This window comes from Trichosurus vulpecula (genome assembly GCF_011100635.1).
Source record: "Trichosurus vulpecula isolate mTriVul1 chromosome X unlocalized genomic scaffold, mTriVul1.pri SUPER_X_unloc_2, whole genome shotgun sequence".
NCBI lineage: Eukaryota > Metazoa > Chordata > Mammalia > Diprotodontia > Phalangeridae > Trichosurus > Trichosurus vulpecula.
This window is the reverse complement of record NW_023494378.1, coordinates 2699058-2720304: the sequence shown is the minus strand read 5'-3', so window position 1 is coordinate 2720304 and position 21247 is coordinate 2699058. Positions and strand designations below refer to the sequence as shown.

General features: G+C 41.6%; 1 protein-coding gene across 2 annotated transcripts in view; it reads right to left on the bottom strand.

The window, feature by feature from the left end:
• Positions 1 to 7032: 7032 nt before the first annotated feature.
• TMLHE (trimethyllysine hydroxylase, epsilon) overlaps positions 7033 to 21247 on the bottom strand; it is a 122634-nt gene continuing 108419 nt past the window's right edge. For both annotated transcript variants that reach the window (XM_036740536.1, XM_036740537.1), the window contains exons 5-9: positions 20391 to 20667; positions 15523 to 15642; positions 12810 to 13046; positions 11928 to 12066; positions 7033 to 9957 (exon numbers count right to left, since the gene is read on the bottom strand). In XM_036740536.1, coding sequence (XP_036596431.1) covers positions 9826 to 9957; positions 11928 to 12066; positions 12810 to 13046; positions 15523 to 15642; positions 20391 to 20667 — 905 coding nt within the window. In that variant the 3' untranslated portion in view covers positions 7033 to 9825. The remainder of the gene's footprint in view (positions 9958 to 11927; positions 12067 to 12809; positions 13047 to 15522; positions 15643 to 20390; positions 20668 to 21247) is intronic.

Sequence of the window (21247 nt, the reverse complement as noted above, 5' to 3'; positions counted from 1 at the left end):
TGCAAAAATTTTGAACAAAATACTAGCAAGGAGATTACAGCAATATATCACAAGGATTATATACTATGACCAGGTGGGATTTATACCAGGAATGGAGGGTTGGTTCACTATTAGGAAAACTATCAACGTAATTGACCATATCAGTAACAAAACCAACAGATTATCTCAACAGATGCTGAAAAAACTTTTGACAAAATAAAGCATCCTAAAGGGAATGTTCCTTAAAATGATATCTATCTATCTAAAACCATTAGCAACCATTATATATAATGGGGACAAGCTAGAAGCCTTCCTAACAAGATCAGAGGTAAAGTAAGGATGCCCATTATCATCACCACTATTATTCAATATAGCACTAGAAATGTTAGCTATACACACATGGAGGCAAGGCCAAGATGGTGGAGTGAAAGCAGGGACTCACCTGAGCTGTCCCACAAATTCTTTCAGATACCTCTAAAAAGTGAATCTGAACAAACTTGAGAGTGGCCAAATCCACTAGGAGACAGAATATGGCAGATTTCCAGGGTAGGAGAGTCCAGAAGGTCGATGGGAAGGATCTGTTACACTGGGCTGGGCGAGTACACAGTGCACAGGTCTACACCTGGCCATAGCAGAGCAGGAGCGGGCCCTGGTGGACTGAATCACTGCCAGCAGTGGCGATTCCCAAACCTCTCAGCACAGGACAGGGGTCTGTCAGAGCTGGGTGAGACAGAAGTGCAGGGCCTGTGGCAGTGGCAGCAGCTGCTCCTGGAGCTATCAGCCCACAGAGTAAATGTTTGAAAATCACCTATTTGAATTTCTGGGAGCCAAGATGGTGGAGCAAACCGTAAGTCATTCTAACCCTCCCTTGTTGACCTTGAAAAACCCAGAGAATATTGCCCCAGGAAAAGTCCTGTAATAGTGGAGCCAGCAGAAGGGGTACAGCACGGAAAGGGTCCCCCTTGCTGTGGCTGAAGAGGACCAGGACAGGACAGGAAGCATCCATCAAGCCCTACCTCAGCAGACCAATAGGAGATCCTGAGACCCAGAGGATTGGAGCCAACAAGCGCCAACACCAGGACCCCAGGCATACCTTCACACAGCCAGGGTAATCGGCAGGCACCAGCATGGATGGGTGTCCACCAGAGGCTGAGTTTACCCAGGCTCTGGTGCAACCCTACGGGAGGAGACCTCCAGGGGCCAGACCACCCCTCCCTCACACCTCATGCTGAGAGCTTCAGTGTAACCCCAGGAAACTCAGAAAGACTTCACCTGGCCTCAACCTTGGCACGTACTAGCCAGCTCCAGCTCAGCACCAGGAGAGCCGCAGCATTATATATCTTCTAGCTGACAGAACCAGAGGCCACCACATACAAAGCCAGTAACCACTCCATTAGCTCCCAGCACAAGAAGCTTGGGACAGAGCCCCCTGTGCCTCAGAAGCAGAGATACACTTTAAAAGTCAGGAAAAAGTCAATCACAATGAAGAAGCAAACTAGAAAAGCAAAGACCATAGAATCTTACTGTGGGGAATTCAGAAGAGGATAGCATTGACACTATACCCACATCTGAAACCTCAAAAGGGAATATGAACTGGTCTCAATCCCAAAAAGCATTCTTGGAAGAGCTCAAGGAGGATTTTAAAAGTCAAATTAGAGAGGTAGAAGAAAAATTAATCAATTCTTTTTTTTTCGCTTTTTTTTTTGGCAGGGCAATTGGGGTTAAGTGACTTGCCCAAGGTCATGCAGCTAGTACATGTGTCAAGTGTCAGAGGCCGGATTTGAACTCAGGTCCTCCTGACTCCAGGGCCGGTGCTCTACTCTCTGCGCCACCTAGCTGCCCCCAATCAATTCTTTTAAAAATACAATTGACAAAATGAAAAAAAAAAAACACTGAAGAGAACAACTCCTTAAAAAGTAAAATTGGACAAATGGATAAGAAAGTACAAAGCCTATCTGGAAAAAATAACTCCTTAAAAGTAAAAAGTTTTTAAAAAAGTAAAAAATTGACCAAAATGGAAAAGGAGGTACAAAGGCTAACTGAAGAAAATAATTCGTTAAAAATTAGAATTGGGCAACTAGAAGCTAATGACTCTATGAGGCATCAACAATCAGTCAAATGAAATCTAAAGAATGAAAAAATAGAAGAAAATGTAAAATATCTCATTGGAAAAACAAATGACCTGGAAAATACAACCAGGAGAGAATCTAAGAATTATTGGTCTACTGGAAAGCCATGATGAAAAAAAAAGAGGCTGGACAGTATCTTCCAAGAAATCATCAAGGAAAACTTTCCTGAGGTCCTAGAACTAGAGGGCAAAATAGTCATCAAAAGAATCCACTGATCACCTCCTGAAATGACAATTCTACCTAAATTAATTTACTTATTCAGTGCCATACCAATCAAACTACTGAAAATTATTTTATAGAGCTAGAAAAAATAATATCAAAATTCTTCTGGAAGAACAAAAGGTCCATAATATCAAGGGAATTAATGAAAAGAAATGCTAGGGAAGGTGGCCTAGCCATACCAGATCTTCAATTGTATTATAAAGCAGCTATCATTAAAACTAGTTGGTACTGGCTAAAAAATAGAAGGGTAGACCAGTGGAGTGGGTTGAGTACACAAGACATGGTAATTTATTACAATGATTATAGTGATCTACTATATGATAAACCCAAGGACCCCAGCTTCAGGGATGGGAACTCACTGTTTGACAAGGACTGCTGGAAAAACTGGAAAATAGTGTGGATGATGCTGGGCATGGCACAGGGTCTGACACTGTATACTAGAATAAAGTCCAACTGGGTACATGATCTATGTATAAAGGCTGATATTATAAAGAAATTAGGGGAGTAAGGAATAGTTTATCTGTCAGATTTATGGAGAATGGAGGAATTTATGACCAAACAAGAGATAGAGAACATTATGAAATGCAAAATTGATAATTTTGATTACATTAAATTGAAAAGTTTTTGCACAAACAAAGCCAATGCAACCAAGATTAGGAGGGAAGCTGAAAACTGGAAAAGAATTTTTACAATTAGTGTCTCTGATAAAGGCCTCATTTCCCAAATATAGAGAACTGAGTCAAATTTATAAGAATACAAGTCATTCCCCAGTTGATAAATAGTCAAAGGATATGAACAGGCAGTTTTCTGAGGAAGAAATTAAAGCTATCTATTGTCATATGGAAAAATGCTCTAAATCACTATTGATTAGAGATGCAAATCAAAACAACTCTGAGTTACCACATCACACCTATCAAATTGGCTAACATGACAAAACAGGAAAATGATAAATGTTGGGGAAGATGTGGGAAACTTGGAACACTAATTCATTGTTGGTGGATCTGTGAGCTGATCCAACCATTCTGGAGAGGAATTTGGAAGTATGCTCAAAGGGCTATAAAAATGTACATATCCTTTGGCCCAGCAATATTGTTTCTAGGGCTGTATCCCAAATTGATCATGCAAATTGGAAAAGGACCCACATGTACAAAAATATTTATAGCAGCTCTTTTTGTGGTGGCCAAGAACTGGAAATTGAGGGGATGCCCATCAATTGGGGAATGGTTGAACAAGTTGTGGCATATGAATGTAATGGAATACTATTGTTCCATAAGAAATGATGAGCAGGAGGACTTCAGGAAAACCTGGAAAGTCTTATGTGAAGTGATGCCAAGTGAGGTGAGCAGAACCAGGAGAACATTGTACACAGTAACAGCCACAGTGTGTGAGGACTGATTTTGATAGACTTAGCCCTTTTCAGCAATGCAAGGACCTAAAACTTTTCCAAAGGACTCATGACAGAAATTGTCATCCACATCCAGAGAACAAACTATGGAGTTGAAATGCAGAGTGAAGCAGACTGTTTTCTCTTTTGTTTTGTTTCTCATGGTTTCTCGCATTCATTATAATTTTCCTATGCAACATGACTAATGTGAAAATGTGTTTAATAGGAATGTATGTGTAGAGCCCATATCAAACTGCATGCCATCTTGGGGAGGGAGGGGGAGAATATTTAAAATTTATGGAAATAAATAAATTAAATATTTTTAAGAAGAAATGTTAGCTATAGAAATGAGAGGAGAAAAATAAATAGAAGGAATTAGAATAGGCATTGAGGAAACAAAATTACCAATCTTTGCAGATAATATGATGGTATACTTCTAGAACTTTAGATAATCAATTAAAAACTACTTGAAATAATTAACAATTTTAGCAAAGTTGCAGGATATAAATCATCCACATAAATCATCAGCATTTCTTTATATGACCAATAAAACCCAGCAACAAGAGATAGAAAGAGAAATTCCATTTAAAATAACTGCAGACAATATAAAATATCTGGGAGTCTACCTGCCAAGACAAACCCAGAAAGTATGTGAACAGAATTACAAAACATTTTTCACACAAATAAAGTCACATCTAAACAACTGGAAAAATACCAACTGCTCATGGGTAGGCCGAGCCAATATGATAAAAATGACAATTCTACATAAGTTAATTTACTTATTTAATGCCATACCAATCAAACTACCAAAAAATCCTTTATAAAACTAGAAAAAATAATAACAAAATTCAACTAGAAGAACAAAAGGTCAAGAATATCAAAAGTATTAATAAAAAAATACAAAGGAAGGTGGCCTAGCAATACCAGATCTAAAACAATATTATAAAGTTACAATCATTAAAACTATTTAGTTTTGGCTAAGAAATAGAGTGGTGGATGAGCGGAATAGACAAAAGACATAATAGTAAGTGATCATAGTAACCTAGTGTTTGATAAATCCAAAGACCCCAGCCTTTTGGATAAGAACTCACTATTTGACAAAAACTTCTGGGAAAACTGGAAAATAGGACAGAAACTAGGTATAGACTAACATCTCACACCATATACCTAGATAAGGTCAAAATGGGTACATGATTTAGACACCACAAGCAAACCAGAAGAACAAGGAATTGACCTGTCAGATCTATGGAGAAGGGAAGAATTCATGACCAAATAAGAAATAGAGAGCATTAAGAAATATAAAATAGATAATTTTGATTAGACTAAATTAAAAGCTTTTGCGCGAACAAAACCCATGTAACCAAAGCAGAAAGCTGGGAAATAATCTTACAGCAAGTGTATCTGATAAAGGCCTCATTTCTCCAAGATGTAAAGAATGAGTCAAATTTATAAGAATACAAGCCATTCCCCAATAAATGGTCAAAGGATATGAACAGGCAGTTTTCAGATGAAATAACCAAAACTATCTCTAGGCATATGAAGTGCTCTAAATCACTTTTGATTAGAGAAATGCAAGTTAAAACAACTCTGAGGTACCACCTCATATCTATCAGATTGGCTAATATATCAAAAAAGAAAAAATGATAAATGTCGGAGAGGACACTAATGCACTGTTGGTGGAGTTGTGAATTGATCCAACCATTCTGAGTGCAATTTGGAACTCTGCTCAAAGGGCTATAAAAGTGTGCATACTCTTTAATCCAGCGATAACATTATTAAGTCTGTATCCCAAAGTGATCATAAAAAAGGGAAAAGGACCCACATGTTCAAAAATTTTTAAATTGGCTATTTTTGTGGTGGCCAAATATTGGAAATCGGGGGGATACCCATCAATTGGGGAATGATTGAAGAAGATGTGATACATGAATGTAATGGAATACTATTGTGCAATAAGAAATGATGAAAAGACAGATTTCAGAAAACCTGGAAAGACTTGTATGAACTGATGCAAAGTGAAATGAGCAGAACCAGGAATACATTGTACACAGTATCAGCAACATTGTATGATGACCAACTATGAATGACTCGGCTCTTCTCAGCAACCCAATGATCCAAGACAAGCACAAAGCACTCCTGAAGGAAAATGCTATCCATATCCAGATAAAGAACTGATGGACTCTGAATGCAGATCAAAGCATACTTTTTCCACTTTATTCTTTTTCGTGTTTTTTTTTCCTTTTGATCGGTTTCTTTTTTCACAACTGTGACTAATGTGGAAATATTTTACATGACAGCACATATATAATCTATATAAAATTGCATATCATTATAGGAAGAGGGGGGAGGGGGAGGGAGAAAAATTTGGAACTCAAACTCTTCTAGAAATGAATGCTAAAAATGAAATGCTAAAAATCTTGACATGTAATTGGGAAAAATAAAATACCGTTTGAAAAAAGAACAAATAGTGTGTACGCTCCCTCAGGGCAGACTTTAATTTTTGTCTTTGTATCCCCAGTGCCCAGCACAGTGTCTGACACACAGGAGGCCCTGGATAAATGCTTGTTGAGTGAATGAATCCTATCAATCTGAGGTGTTTAACAGTGGTGCATCCTTGTTTCAGGAGGTAGAGAGTTCATGGTTCAAGCTGATTATTGTTAGAGATATTTTGGAGCACCAGGCCTGGAGTCAGAAAAACCTGAGTTCAAATCCATGCTCAGACACTAGCTGTGTGACCCTAGGCAAGTTACTTAACCCTGTTTGCCTCAGTTTCCTCATCTGTAAAAGGAGCTGGAGAAGGAAATGACAAACCACTCTAATATCTGTCAATAAAATGGGGTGAGAAAGAGTTGGACACTACTGAAATACCTCAACAACTACTGCATTGGGGAGTGGGGTGGGGGGAGGTAGGATTTGACAATCCATGAAGCCCCTTCCAGTATAACATCAATTCAAACTCTAGACAAAATATTGCTTATTTTTGTATTTATATAATTATACATTTTATATAATTTATATAAAAATATTTTTATATATTATTATAGGCGAACACAGGACAATGAGATGATTGCCCCTTTAGGGAGGTTTAAAGCAAGAAAAAAGAGAGAAGAAAAGAAAAAGAAAAAAGAGCATATAGTAAAGGATAGGGGAAAAACATGGAAAACAGCCACTGCCAAGAAATCCTTGTTCCAGAACACAAGCTAAAATAGTCATGAAATCTCACCCTTTCTTAACTATTCCTGAGGACACATGAGAATAGCTAGAGAGACTCATTAGAACGTGCATCAAACAACTGGTCCCGTTCAATTGATGACTCCATAATAAAGGGCTTTGGGTTTTTATTAGGCAAAAGTCTAAGGAAGTTACATGAAAACACCGTAATGCAAAACCCTTTACATTTGGTACCTGTTACAACACACTTCATCATTCCACTGATATGGATATTAGGGGAGGGGAGGGTGTCAAATTATACTCCAACTTTGAAAACATGAAGAACTTGATTTAGGGTTCCTCTCATATGAGGCTGTGATCTTTAGACGAGTCAGCAAAGCAGCCCTCCATTCCCTTGCCCAGACAAAAGGTGGAGAGTGAAGAGTGGTGCTCTAGCAGTAAAAGAATAGGGTTGGAACCTCCCTGGCTAGGGGCCAAAGACTTAGAACTCTCTGGGCTGCTAGTTTTCTCATCCTTTTAAAAATGTTCTGCTTGTGGGTTTTGTTGTTGTTTTGGGTTTTTTGGTATGGATCTGTTCCTTCCTCAGGAACGCCTTGGGTGAGGAGACACCCTCTACTAAGGGAGTGCAGCAGGTCTTTTGCAACTTCTCTCAGAGAGTTTGCCAGAGCCCTGAGAGGCTAAGGACCTGCTAGGGGTTACACAAGCAGGAGGTGTCCAGGTAGGATTGGAAGCCAGGTATTTCTGAATCCAGCCTCTCTGCATCTCCACTTGCTTATTTATAAAAATCTGTAAAATGGTGCTATTGCCTCTTCCATCTACAGTACAGTGTTGGGGAATTCAAACGAGATAACGTATGTGAAATGTTCTAGAAACATTCAAATGCTACATAAATCTAGTGTATCAAGAGTAGCAGCAGCAGCAGGACCACTGGCTCTGAACTATACCCCTAGGTAGCCGGGGGTGCCACAATACACGAGAGTTAGGCCAGGGGTCAGAAAGGTCTAAGTTCAAATCCAACGTAGCCATGCAACTGTGGGCCAGTCACTTCATCTGTTTGCCTCAGTTTCCTCCTCTGTAAAATGGAGATCATAATAGCACCCACCTCCCAGTGTTGTGTGAGGATCCAATGAGATGTCTTAAAGTGCTTAGCTCGGTTCATGGCACACAGTAGATTCTCTAGAAATGCTTATTCTCTTCCCTTTCCTTCCTCTGAATTCATACAAACTTCCCCTCCTTTTTCTGCCTTTCAAAAATAACAGTTACAGCAGAAATAAGCCAAATTAAAGTGCTTTGCAAACCTGGAAACCCAATAGAAATGGCAGCTCTGGTACTCACTGGCCAGGCCAGATATTGTCTCCCTGTGCAGCAAACTACACAACCAGAACAAGCAGGTACTTTGGTAAAGAAATCATCCTTATTTCCTGCTTGTTGAGAGGTGAGCCAGGCAAATCCCTTTCCCCATCTTGGCAACAGATCCTTCCATGTAAAATTCAGGCAGTTGGCCTAGTTTATTTCTAAAATCTCTTCAAAATCTGATATTAAATGTGTAATAATCTGTGGTCACAGGGTCTGGGTTCAAATCTGAGTTCTGCCACTTACTGTGTGGCCTGGGGCAAAGGCATTTTAGCTTTCCAGGCCTGTCCAATGAGATGCCTGGCCTTGATGGCCTCTGAGGTCCTTTGCTCTACATCCATGAGCCCATGAGCCTGTCCTTTTTCCTCCCTCAGTTTCCTCATCTATGAAATGAGGGGGTTTTGTCAGATGGTCCCTAAGGTCACTTCTATCTCTGCCATCCTGTGATCCCCCCAAGTCCCAAGGGAGATTTATGGGACTGAGAACTACAAGCGTAACACTATGTTTTAGGAAAGCACCATAGCTAGGAATGAAAATGTCAGAGCCAAAGTACGAGAATTCTGAAATGGAAGGCATTCAATGCTTTCTAGTAACTAAGGTATGAAATGGATACCACAGAAGATAACCATGTTCTGTTAACTGAGCTATAACTTAAAGGTGTTTCACTCTGAAGTACAAGTAAGGTCTTTGGCATTCAAGGTTCTTACATCCCAACTATGTTCCTTACTGCCTGTGTAATTTTGGACCATCTATGCCTCAGTTTCCCCATATGTCAAATGAGGGGCTTGCATTGGATGATTTTTAAGCATGCTTCCTGTTCTGAATACTATGATTCTGATGTCAATGAAGGAGAGAGGATTGGATTTAGAATCAGAAGATTCACATACTGGCTCTGTATGATCTTTGGAACCAGGGGACTTTGGTTCAATTCCAAGCCCAGTCACTTGTGTGAGCTTGGGTGAGTCACTTCCCCTATATAAAATGTGGGAATTGGACTGTCTGTGAGGTTCCATCCACATTTAAACTCATGATCCCCTGATTCTACCTATGCTCACTGAAGCAGATGATGGTAGAGACTTCCTGAGAATCTTCTAAGCCTCCCTCTGACCTTGAGGGGGAATAAGGAGTCCTGACTGATATAAATTAGCTATAAGACCTTGGAATCAGTCATTCAACTTCTTAGGGCCTCAGTTTTCCTAATCTCCAAAATGAGGGGGTTGGACTAAATGATGAAGTCTCTTCCAGCTCTAAGCAATATTATTCCTAGTCTGGGCCTTTTTTAAGGGATTCAGATACAAAGAGATTTATTGCAGGGATAGCACGGCAGTGAGCTAATCTGGATTACACCAAAAGGCCCAAGAACTAAAAACAAACTGTCTGCTCTGTGGAAGAGAATGGGAAGTGTTTTGCTACTGGGTGGGGGACTTTAGAGCCTAGTAGGCCCTCTCTCATGTGTGTCCCCATGTCAGTAATGAGAGAATGCTTAAATGCTATGGGGTGCTCTAGGAGGCCAATCTAAAGACTGATACAAGATTTCCTACACTTTAGGATAAGCCAGCATGCTCAGGCATCATTTCCACAGCTGAAGTTTTAAGCTTGAAGTCCAAGGAAGCGGGCTGTGCTTAACACATCATCTCTCGTCAGGTAACAGCCACATAGCTGGCGATAGCCCGTGAATGATTCCCGGCCATGTAGAACACGCCAGTTGTCTATAAATAAGGCCTGTGGATGAACAAAGGGAAAGAGAGAACACCATTAGAAGAGGAGACGACTATGGGATTCTGAAATCAATGGAGGTTACTTTATTTATTTATTGGGTAGATAGTATTTTATTTTTTCCAATTACATGGAAGGATAGTTTACAACATTAATTTTTTATAATATTGTGGGTTTCAAATTTTTTCTCCCTTCCTCTTTCCCTCCCATCTCACCTCCCCAAGACAACAAGCAATCTGATATAGGTTATACAAGTGCAATCACATAAACATTTCCACATTTGTTATATTGTTCAAAAAAAAAGAACAAAAGAAAAAAGCGACAAAACCCAAAAAAAGTGAAAATAATTATGTTTCGATCTGTATTCAGACTCCATAGTTCTTTCTCTGGATATGGATAGCATTTTCCATCATGAGTCTTTTGGAATTCTCTTGGATCACTGGATTGCTGCGAAGAGCTAAGTCTATCATAGTTTATCATCACACAACACTGCTGTTACTATGTACAATATTCTCCTGGTTCTGTTCACTTCACTCAGCATCAGTTCATGTAAGTCTTTCTAGGTTTTTCTGAAGTCTGTCTGCTTATCATTTCTTATAGCATATGCCACAACTTGTTCAGCCATTCCCCAACTGATGGATATCCCCTCAATTTCCAGTTCTTGGCCACCACAAAAGGAGCTGCTATAAATACTTTTGTACATGTGGGCCCTTTTCCCTTTTTTATGATCTCTTTGTGATGTAGACCTAGAAACGGTATTGCCGGACAAAGAGTATGCAGAGTTTGGTTGCCCTTTGGGCAACTGGAGGTTACTTTAATGAAAAGCTTTAAATGGATTGCTCTGAGAGAGCTCAGAAAACGAGTCACTATGTTTGAATATTCAGTGTCTACGGTCAGGTCCTGTGGTAGGCCCTGTTAGAAGTTACAAAGGAAAATGGTATCACCATACGGTACCTATACTTGAGAAATTTGGACTGCCTGAAATAATAGCTTCTCAATGCAGAGGACCAAAGAAGCCAAGCAGCAGAATGGGAAGACTCTACTGAACTACCAAACAGATCCTATCCTCAAAGTTCTGGCACTTACAGCTAGGTGGCCTTGGGAAACTTTCCGAGTCTCAGTCATAGCACATTCTCTACTGAAAAGGAAAGTTGTGAGGTTCAAAAGGAGCATTTGTAGGAGCCACGTAAAAATGAGAATTTTGTTCTTAGGATCCTGGGCTTCCTTTGGAGTTCTACCCAAGAGCTACCTCCTCAATGAGACTTTTCTGGATCCCCCTTCTACTAGTGCCCCCTCCTCATATTACCTTGTACACTATTTCTTTTGTACCTGCTTAGATGACAGAAGGCAAGCTCTGTGAGGACGGAGACTTTTCCATTTCTGTCTTTATATGCTTAGTGACTTAGTGAGGTTAATGACTACTTGGTGAGTGAATGATTAATAACAACTACTCCTCTTTTTCTGTTATTCTTCCACTTTTCCTTGAAAGATATCAGAATTCTCACAAGGCATAAACAACAAAATATTTTTAAAGACCAAGCTCAGTCTTTTATCTTTTATTCTGGAAGGAGTAGGAAGCCACCAGCAGTTAAGCAGAGGAGTGATGTGGTCAGAGTTGGGCTTTAGGGAGATAATCTGGGCAGTTGTGCTTCTGATGGACACTTTTGTAATATAATCAGTGCCAATGAAAGGACCCATCTATTTTTTCCTGCATACAAAATACTATCACTGTGCTATTTCCCTAGAGTTTTTTTTATACTAGTTTGAAGGCCCAAGCATTTGAATGATCTGTCCTGAGCCTTCTTCCCTTCTCCCTCTATCCTGCTTCACTTGGGGATCTCAGCAGCTCCCACGAGTTAATGACTGAAAGCAAGAGCAGAAACCACGTGGAAAGACCAATACCTGACTCCTTGGCTCAGTTATCATTAGATCTAGGGCAAACAACTTTTATTCCAATCCTAAAGGGCAGAACTCACCTTGCCTGGTTTCAGTTTGATCCATAACTCATTCTCTGGCCTCCTCAGCTCTGCAGTGAGGGTCCGATGTGCTGCGTACCAACGGTGGACAACATCATAAGGCACAGTGTTGATGACGGCACGGTCATAATTGTTGTACCTGTAGGGCAACCCGAAAAAGTGGAAATCTTCCTTTATACATAAGGCTGTAAGCTGGGTCCAAGAAACAAAGTAGTTATCCTGAGAACCTGGGAGGAAGGTAGGAGGAAGGGCTGGGGAGATAATACAGATCAGTAACTTATGCAGATTTATCTCGGATATATCGGATTTATCTCGGATTTATCTCAATGCTTGGGGCATTGAGAGGTCACTCAGGCTGAGCCAGAGGCAGACCCTAAGCCCAGGCCTTCTGGACTCTGTGGGCTGCTTTCTATCCATTGTATTACACTGCCTCTTAATATGATCTAGCTTGTCCATATTGCAGGAGACAATTGATGTAAAAGTGACATATACATTCGAGGTGACTATTGCTTTTCTACTTACTAATTTGTTGAGAGTCAATGAGTCAGGCAGGCCCTATTTAGATTTGACTTTGGGGTTTCTGCCCCATTTAGGAAATGTGTGACACTGAATCTCCCTGAATCCAAGCCTCTATTGTGAGGTTTTTCTAACTTTTTAATTTCTGAGCTTGCCCAAGACCCTCTTTTGAGATTCTTCCTGGAGCAAATGCCTTTAGTGATGAAGTATGTGGCACCATTTCAACTGATTCAAAGGAAGCTCTTCAAAGGGAATTACTCTAATGTCAATATTATGGTGAACACAGATGTAAGGACTTGGAAGATTTGGATCAGGAAGGATCAAGAGTCACTTTGCCTAGGCAAGGGGCAATTTGTTCTTGCTCACCTGATCAAGTAGAGCTCTTTGTTCCATGGGTACACATTCAAGACTGGCCCGACCCCGATCATGTGGTTGTGACATTCTCCTACGTTTTCAATATACTCATGTTTCAGCGGCACCTTGCTGAGGAGGTCAAAGTGTGCAGGAGTCCTCTGCAGGACCTTTTCTGCTGCGTAGAATCCATCCACAAGCAGAGTCCTACCACCAGTCCCTTCATGTTTGAGACAGTGAAATACCTGAATGCTAAAGGGGGGGAAAAGGGACATCAAGAAATCCCTCTGGTCATTGGGAAGCAGAGGATCTTATTAGAAGAGAAAAGAATTTTGGAAAAAATAGAGAATTCCTTTCATTAGCACCCATCCTATTACAAAAGTATCCATCAAAAACATAGCTGCCCAAATGATGTCCCTAAAGCCCAACACCAGGCACATCACTCCTCTGCTTAACTGCCAGTGGCTTCCTACCGCTTCAAGGATAAAACATAAATGACAGCTAAATGTCTTTAAAGCCTACCTTTCCAGGCTCATGAAACATTCTTGGAATTTCTAAGTCTATACTCCAGTCAAACTCTTTCTCCTGCATCTGAGCCTTGGCCTAGGCTAGCCATCCTAGGACTGCAGTGTCCTCCCTCCTCAGAAAATGCCTGGTTCCTTTGGAGATAGTTTAGGAACTCTTCTTCTTAAAAAAAAAAAAGTTTAGGAATTTTTTCTTGATGTCCTTAGTTGTTAGTGTTCTCTAAGTTAATATCTGATTATCTCCCCTGCCCCGCCATGTAAACTTCTTAAGGGGAGGGACTGTTTTTTTTCATTTTTGTCACTGTACCTAGCATGGTGCCTTAAAGAGTTTTCCTAAACTATCTCCAAAGGAACTAGGCATTTTCTGAGGAGGGACTTAAAAACAGGTAGTTTTTAAGAACTGTTACTGGTGGCAGCTAGGTGGGGCAGTAGATAAAGCACTGGGCTTGGAAGCAGGAAGACTCATTTTGAGTTTCCATCCAGCCTCAGACACTTACTAGCTGGGTGACCCTGGGCAAGTCACTTCACCCTGTTGGCCTCAGTTCCTCCTCTATAAAATGAGGTGGAGAAGGACAGGGCAAACCACTACAATATCTGTGCCAAGAAAACCCCAAATGGGGTCACAAGAGAGTTGGTCACAACTGAAACCACTCAACAACAACATAGTTAGCCACAGGCCAAGACTGAGGCTAGTAAGCCTCATAGCTTTCCCACCTACACAGCTAAGGTCAGTTGACGTGCAACCCTGTTGTCAGGCTGGTCCTGTAGGGAATCTTACGTTCACCTTCTTAGACAACTAGGTAGTGCAGTGGATACAGCGCCGGACTTGAAGTCAGGAGTCAGGAAGACATGAATTCATATCTGGCCTCAGACACTTACTAGCTATGTGATCCTGGGCAAGTCACTTAACCCAGATTGCCTCAGTTTCCTCATCTGTAAAATGAGCTAGAGAAAGAAATGGCAAACCACTCCAGTATCTCAGAGAGACACACATGGCTTCTGGCTGGGCAGAGAGGGAACCTTGTTGTCGAGTACTTGTAGAAAACATATTTACTGGGAAGCCCTAAGACATCAGGTTGGTGCTTTGTTTCTAATGATGTTAATATCTGTATTGTCTAATAAGTAATATATACAGATGTCTGCATGCATTCCATTAATGAAGTCCATTGCTAGCATTCAGAAGTTTAAGTCAGATGAATGTTTCTCTCTTGCTAGTTAGCATAAGTAATGGAGACTCCTTTGTGCAGAGGCGTGTAGCATTAGTCTTGGTGCTTTTACAAAGCACCATTCCTCTGATTTCAAGTCCCCATTTGCAGAAGACTAATGACTCACTCTAAGTTCCACAGCAGTGTTGGTGTAAACAAGAGCTTTAGGTGTAAGAGATTCAAAGGGAAGGGAGGTGTGGCTGTCAATGACCAGTGACTCAGAGGTGGGGTTTACTGATGTCTTATTCCATTCCCTAGTTTAGCTGAGAAATAAACTGTGGCAGCCACCAGTGATGGTCAGATGTGAGGCAGCAGTTCGTGGGAGCAGTGACTTCAGCAGTCCATCACTGTCCTCACGGTGGGGGCAGGGTAAGGAAGGTCAGCTAGACAAGGTTGGAGTGGTAACATCTGACTAGCTCTCCCTTCCTTGACCTCTTCTCCAGTGAGTGACAATGATTTCCCCCTTTTAATGTCACCCTTTCTGTGACCTTCCTGGTTTCATCAAGGAAAAACCATATCCTGTTAAGGATTAACATTTCAGAGGAAGAGGAAGAGAGCAATGTGGACTGTATGTGTCAGGAGACAGGAAGGATGGATACCTTCTTATTGGTTTTCTTTTCAAAATGTGTACAGAAAGAGATTTTTTTCTACCCCATATAATAACCACTCCATGGAAAAAAATTACTTAAAGATGTCAACTGCTTTGGGAAAAAAAATCAAGTCAATAAAATGTAAACCCCTTAGCTCTATAATTAGATCGCTTTCTTTTCCCATTTAAAATGTTAGGGTTCACCAAGCTAAAAGGAGGCTGATGAATACTATTAAATCATAGAATGACTGTGCTTCCAGAAGGACAAGGACGAGGAAAAAACAATGCAAATGACTGGCATTTAAGCAAGATTTTGATACGTCACTGAAAGGGCCAGCAGCCTACAGAGTACACACAGTTGCTGTGAGCCTAAGGGGAAAGCTCTAATTCTGGTTAGTCGGTTCACATACCCACAGGGCTCTTGGAAATAGGTGGTGTCAGTGTGGCGATCCAGGGCTAGCTTGGTGTACGCTGTGTCTCCCCTGGAGAAATCAGAAGTAAAATTCCACATCCTACCATAGATGGTTTCTCTGCCAGATAAAGAGATGGAAGATGAATTGCTAGACATTTTAATTTTTTCTCCTTCAATCTTCTTCCCTCTATCTACCCTGAAATACTTTCCTATTTTTTTCCATGACAATCAATAAGACAGCCAGGCTGCTATCTGGAAAAAAAAGATAACAAATTTCATCAAAGCTGAATATGGCAATATCGTCAGCAAAGGTCTGCTCACTGATCTCCCTGTCAAGAAGCTGGCACTGGAGTATAAAATGTGATAAATCATCAGGGGCTCCGAAACCTCAAGCAACCTCTTGGAAGCACAGACTAGAAAATCTGACTTGGAAGGACTCTGGAGATTATTCAACATGATTCATCTACCCCACAGCACCCTAACAGGTGGCCATTCAGCCTTGGCTTGAAAATCTCCAACGATGGGGAACTCACTTTCAAGGGAGCTGATTTCTCTGGCCAGGAAGTTGTTTCATATAGTCAGCTCAGATAGAGCTCTCTGTGAATTTTAACTCCATGCTGACTGGCTTACTCATGACAGCACAAATATCTGAGGATAGGTATGAGACCCCTACCTCCCTATGGATCACTTTTTCGGGCAAACCATCCATATTTCCTTCCTATTCCTTTTGGCCATAGTCTTCATACCCCTAACTATCCAGGTAACAGATGCTTTTCATTTGTGTCCTAGATTGTGGCACCTAAGACCCAAACACAGCTGGTAAATCTGTCCAAATGGGAGCTGACCAACATAGAACACCTTAAAACTGTTGCTTTTTTTATAGCCCTTTGGGCATAATTCCAAATTGCTCTCTAGAATGGCTAGATCAGTTCACAACTCCACCAACAATGTAGCAATATTCCAATTTTCCCACATCTTCTCCAGCATTTATAATTTTCCTATTTTGTCATGTTAGCCAATCTGACAGGAGAGATGTGATACCTAAGAGTTGTTTTGATTTGCATTTCTCTAATCAATAGTGATTTAGAGCATTTTTTCTATGACTATATGAGTAAATCTTTAATTTCTTCCTCTGAAAACTGCCTGTTCATATCCTTTGACTATTTCTCAACTGGAGGATGACTTGTATTCCTAAAAATTCGGTTCAGTTCCCTGTATATTTTAGATGAGGCCTTTATCAGAGACACCGGTCATAAAGGTTTTTCCCAATTTTCTGCTTCCCTCCTAATAAATGTATAACCTACACTGGATTACATGCTGTCTTGGGGAGGAGGGGGAAGGAGAGGGAGGGAGAGAAAATTTGGAACTCAAAAAACCTGTGGAACTGAATGTTGTAAACTAAAAATACTAAAAATAAAAAATAAATCTATAAAAAATCTAAATAACAAAAAAAAGAAACTATTGCTTTTGCAAAAAGCATAGTCAGGAGACTTTATTCCTGGTTCATTTCCTGAGAAAGTGACTTAAACTTGGAATCTCAGCAGCTTTAATGTAGTGATGATACACACCATCTGCTTTGTCTCCTCACTGGGCCATTGTAAGGACTGAGAGAAATCCAGGTGAAGTATTATAGGAATTGAAAGTATCATCAGGATTGCAGTAAAAAGAGATTTTATTGATCATTTCACATTTCATGGAACAGATGGTCAGTTGGGAACATCAAGCCTTTTGCCCACAAACCTCTTTCTTCCCATTCTGTACCCTGTCAAATTGAATTTTCTTAACTGATGTACAAGACTTTACATTTGTCCCGATTCACCTCTCCTATGTTTTAGCTCACCTTTCTAGATTGAGATCTTATGAATGTATGATTCTGTCATTTGACATTGGTTATCTCATTCATTTATTCAACAGATTATAGGACCTCAAAGCTGGGAAGTACCTCAGAGAGCATCTAGTCCAGCTTAGACCTGAAGAAGAATTTCTTCTATAGCATAACCACCTATTGGCCAGTCAGTTTTTGCCTGAAAACTTCTAGTGACCCCTTCCACTTTGGGATAGCTCCCATTCTTAGCAAGCGTTTCCTGACATCAACCTGTATTCCTTTTTGCAATTTCTACCTTTTGCCACTTCTACCTGTGGCTCCTGGTTCTGTTGTCCAGGACCAAGCAGAGCCAGTCTAATCCCTCTTCTCTGGGATACTCCTTTAAATACCTGAAGATACTTGTGATGTTCTCCTCCCCCCCCCACCCCAATTTTGTCTTTTCCAGGCTAGACATACCCAGTTCCCTTAACTAAGTCTCACAGACAGGCTATCCTCCTCCTGATTGCTCTACTCTGGACACTCTTCACTTAAAAATATCCTTTTAAAAATGTGCCCCTCCACCCCCACTACACCATATGTAGTCTGACCAGGGCCAGTGACAGCAGGACTAGCACCTCCCCTGGCCGGCGTGGTTTATCTCTCTGATTGCAGCTCAGGATTAGATTAGTGATAGTATACTGAGCTGTATGTAGGAAAACTCTGAGAGTCTGCTCACATGCACTGTTGTTTAGCTCTGCTTCCCATGTCCTGTGTGTCTGAATTGATTTTTGAAACTCAAGTTAGAACTTTGTTTCTCTCTATTCTACAGTTCCTCTTACTGGATTCATTCAGCCCATCATCATAGAATATTGAGATCCCTCCCCCTCATCCCTGGGCTGAAGAGGATCTTCTTGGAGGAGTGTTATGGAGAGAGTGTGGGCCAGAGAAGCCAGAGACCTGGTGGGAACCCTCCGCTACTCTCCCTTCCTGGGACATGCTTGGGACATGCATGTGGAATACATGTAGTTGTTGTTTGCCACTACAAGGAACCCAAACGTATACAAGTACATGCACTACAACATTTCCTGGGGCTCTACAGTTGCAACAACAGGGATCCTCAGTCCTCCCTCTCTCTTGTTGCTAGCTCTTGCAACAAATTGCCACAGTAATCTCCAGTTTCCACATATGTTTGCCACCCAGGCCAGATTTGGGAAGTGGCTAACCACATCCATGCACTCAGTTTAATTTGAAAATTTCATTTGTGCTACTCAGCCCCACAATCTCCTATCAGTCCAGTTCTCAAGCTCTATCACAGGATTCATGAGAGAGGATGCTGTTATGGCTGTGAGAGCCTGGGTCCATCAGAGAAATTGAATGAAGATTCTGGGGTTGGAAGGGACTTTAGAGCTCATCAAGTCCATCTCTACCCGCATTTCACAGAGGAGCAAACTCCTGGAAACTTTTAAAGGAACAAACTTTTACCCAAGCTCCACCCTGAGGGGAAAAAGCCCGAGATACAGAGGACCCTTGGTCACACACAGAAGATGTAGCCAATGAGCTGGGGGAACAGCCACTCTGGCCACTGTAATGGCCACTCTGGGGACAGCAAAAAGAAGATTGATGCCATTGAGACTTCTGATCTGAGAGGGCTGCATGGCTCCCAGCTTTCTCACCTCTTCTCCCATTTGATCCTGACAGAGCAGACCAGACAGGAGTTTATTCTTTGCATCATTTTACAGTCTGCAGTCAAACAGCTGGTTTGGGAGAAGGCAGGAGTAATTCCTGGGCTCCTGAAGTGAGCCCAGGGCTTCCATCAGCACACCACAGCAGATCACACAGCAGAGCTCACATTCAGATAATAGAGCTTACTGAATGTTTTTCAAACGGCAACCTTGTGAACTCTCAGCAATAACTAAAATCATCTCCAGAACATGAGAGGAAGTGACTGCCCATGGTGACTTCTCTTTGGACTCCAAGTCCAGTGTCCCCATCTCCCTCCCCAAGCCTCCCAACCATGCTATGGACACAACCAAGCTTCTGCTGCTGTAACAGAAGCCACTGAGAATGAGTCCATACTGAGAATGAGTCCATACCGAGACTCTAGCTTTGGCCTCTCCTCTCTCCCTGGACTGCAGACCTCCTACACCTCAGGCTGCTCACATCTACCTCATCAGGCTCCAATCCCTGTCTGTGTGGCATGAACCCTGAAAGCTTGCTCCAGTAGAAAATCCCCAGCCTGGCCCATTTTCTAGTACCAGCTTCCTAACTAGTCTCCCTAACTCCGGTCTCTCCCAACCTACACTCCATACAACTAATATTTATAGAGTATGGGAATGAACTACCATGCCATTCTCCTGCTCAAGAAGCATCAGCAGCTCCCATTGCTGCTTAGAGAAAACAGGAATTCCTCTGGTTGGTTATGTGCCTTCACAGATTGGCTCCAACCTATGTCTCCAGGCTCCTTCTCATTCGTTCTCTGCTGTGGCCAAACACTCCTACCTGCTGTTGCCTATACACAACATTTCATCTTCTACCCCCTGGTCTGGCTGCCTAGCCTGGAAGGCCCTCCCTCCTCCTCACCTTCCACCTTGGCTCAGCTCAACTGTCAGCTTCTTTCCAGATCTTTTCAGGTGTTAGTTGCCTGACCCTCACCCTTCACCGCCACCCGCCAAATTACCCTGTGTTTACTTTGCTTATGTTTTGTGTAAAATACATGTTGGTTCCAAACAGTAGAATATCAGCATGCCCTTAAGGTCTCTGTATTTGTGCTCCCAGCACCAAGTGCAGTGCCCAACAAATAGCAAGCACTTAGTAATTGCTTGCTCAATTGCATGGCATTGAAGCGAGCTGCGAAAGCGTTTAATCATCCCCCTTTTGGCTGAGCTCTATCAGAGATTGTCTAGGCCCATACTTGCCTCTTACTTAAATCCTCCTCTCACCACACCTGTTTCTATTCTCCCCTAGAAAGTTGAGTTATGTTTGATTTCTGGCCCTCAGGCTCTACACATTAATCATGGTGAACTTGAGAAATCAGATGTTGGCTAGGTCCTACTAAAGTTTACCTGATCAAACTGATTCTGCCCGCCAACTTTTCTGTATCCTCTCGAGTTGGGGGGACATTCTCTACAAATGCAATTCCATAGAGCAGGAAGTTCTGCAGAAACTCCTTCAGGCCATCCTTGGTCTCCAAAAAGCTCTGGAAGTCAACAGGCAGAACCTGGGCCTGCCGGTAGATCTCTGCATTCCATAAAATTCTAGGCTGGACGGCCTGCTTCTGCCCTTCGTAGCTATTCTTCAGTAGCCACTCCAAACTGTACCTGGTCACATGACCATCTGGCCCTTTCAAGGGAAAAAAAGAAAGTGTCACAAAATGTGCTATCTGGGTGGGATCCCCACAAACTTGTTGGATGAAACTGGCACTCTCAGTAAGCAGTTACCCAGGGCCACATTCTTCAATCAGCAATATTTTAGTGGCTTTAAAAGTTTATGGCAGCACCTACCCTCTCAACAGCCCCAGCTACCAAAGACTCAGAAAAGAACATTCTCATAGCCAAAGGGAGTCTTTGGTGCTGTAAAATGGCTCAACGTTAGAAAGGAATATCATTTTTTCAATGGAAGTCATTTTTAAAAATATATATTACCATCTGTTTTGCCACTGCCCCCTAAGAATCATGAGGGAAATGAAAAACCAAATGGAGGAAATGAAAAATCCAACTTTCAGGTGAAACCTGTTATTTGTGTTGTTGTCTCCCTCATTAGAGAGAGCAGTGTTACTCTTCTCTATTTCCTCAGTGCTCAGCACAGGGCTTGGTATATAGCAAGCATCGAGCAAATGCTTTTTACTGTCTAAAACAAAACTCTATGTTTTTCCCTAAACCCTCCCCTCAATCCAATCAATGACTTCAACAAGCATTTATGA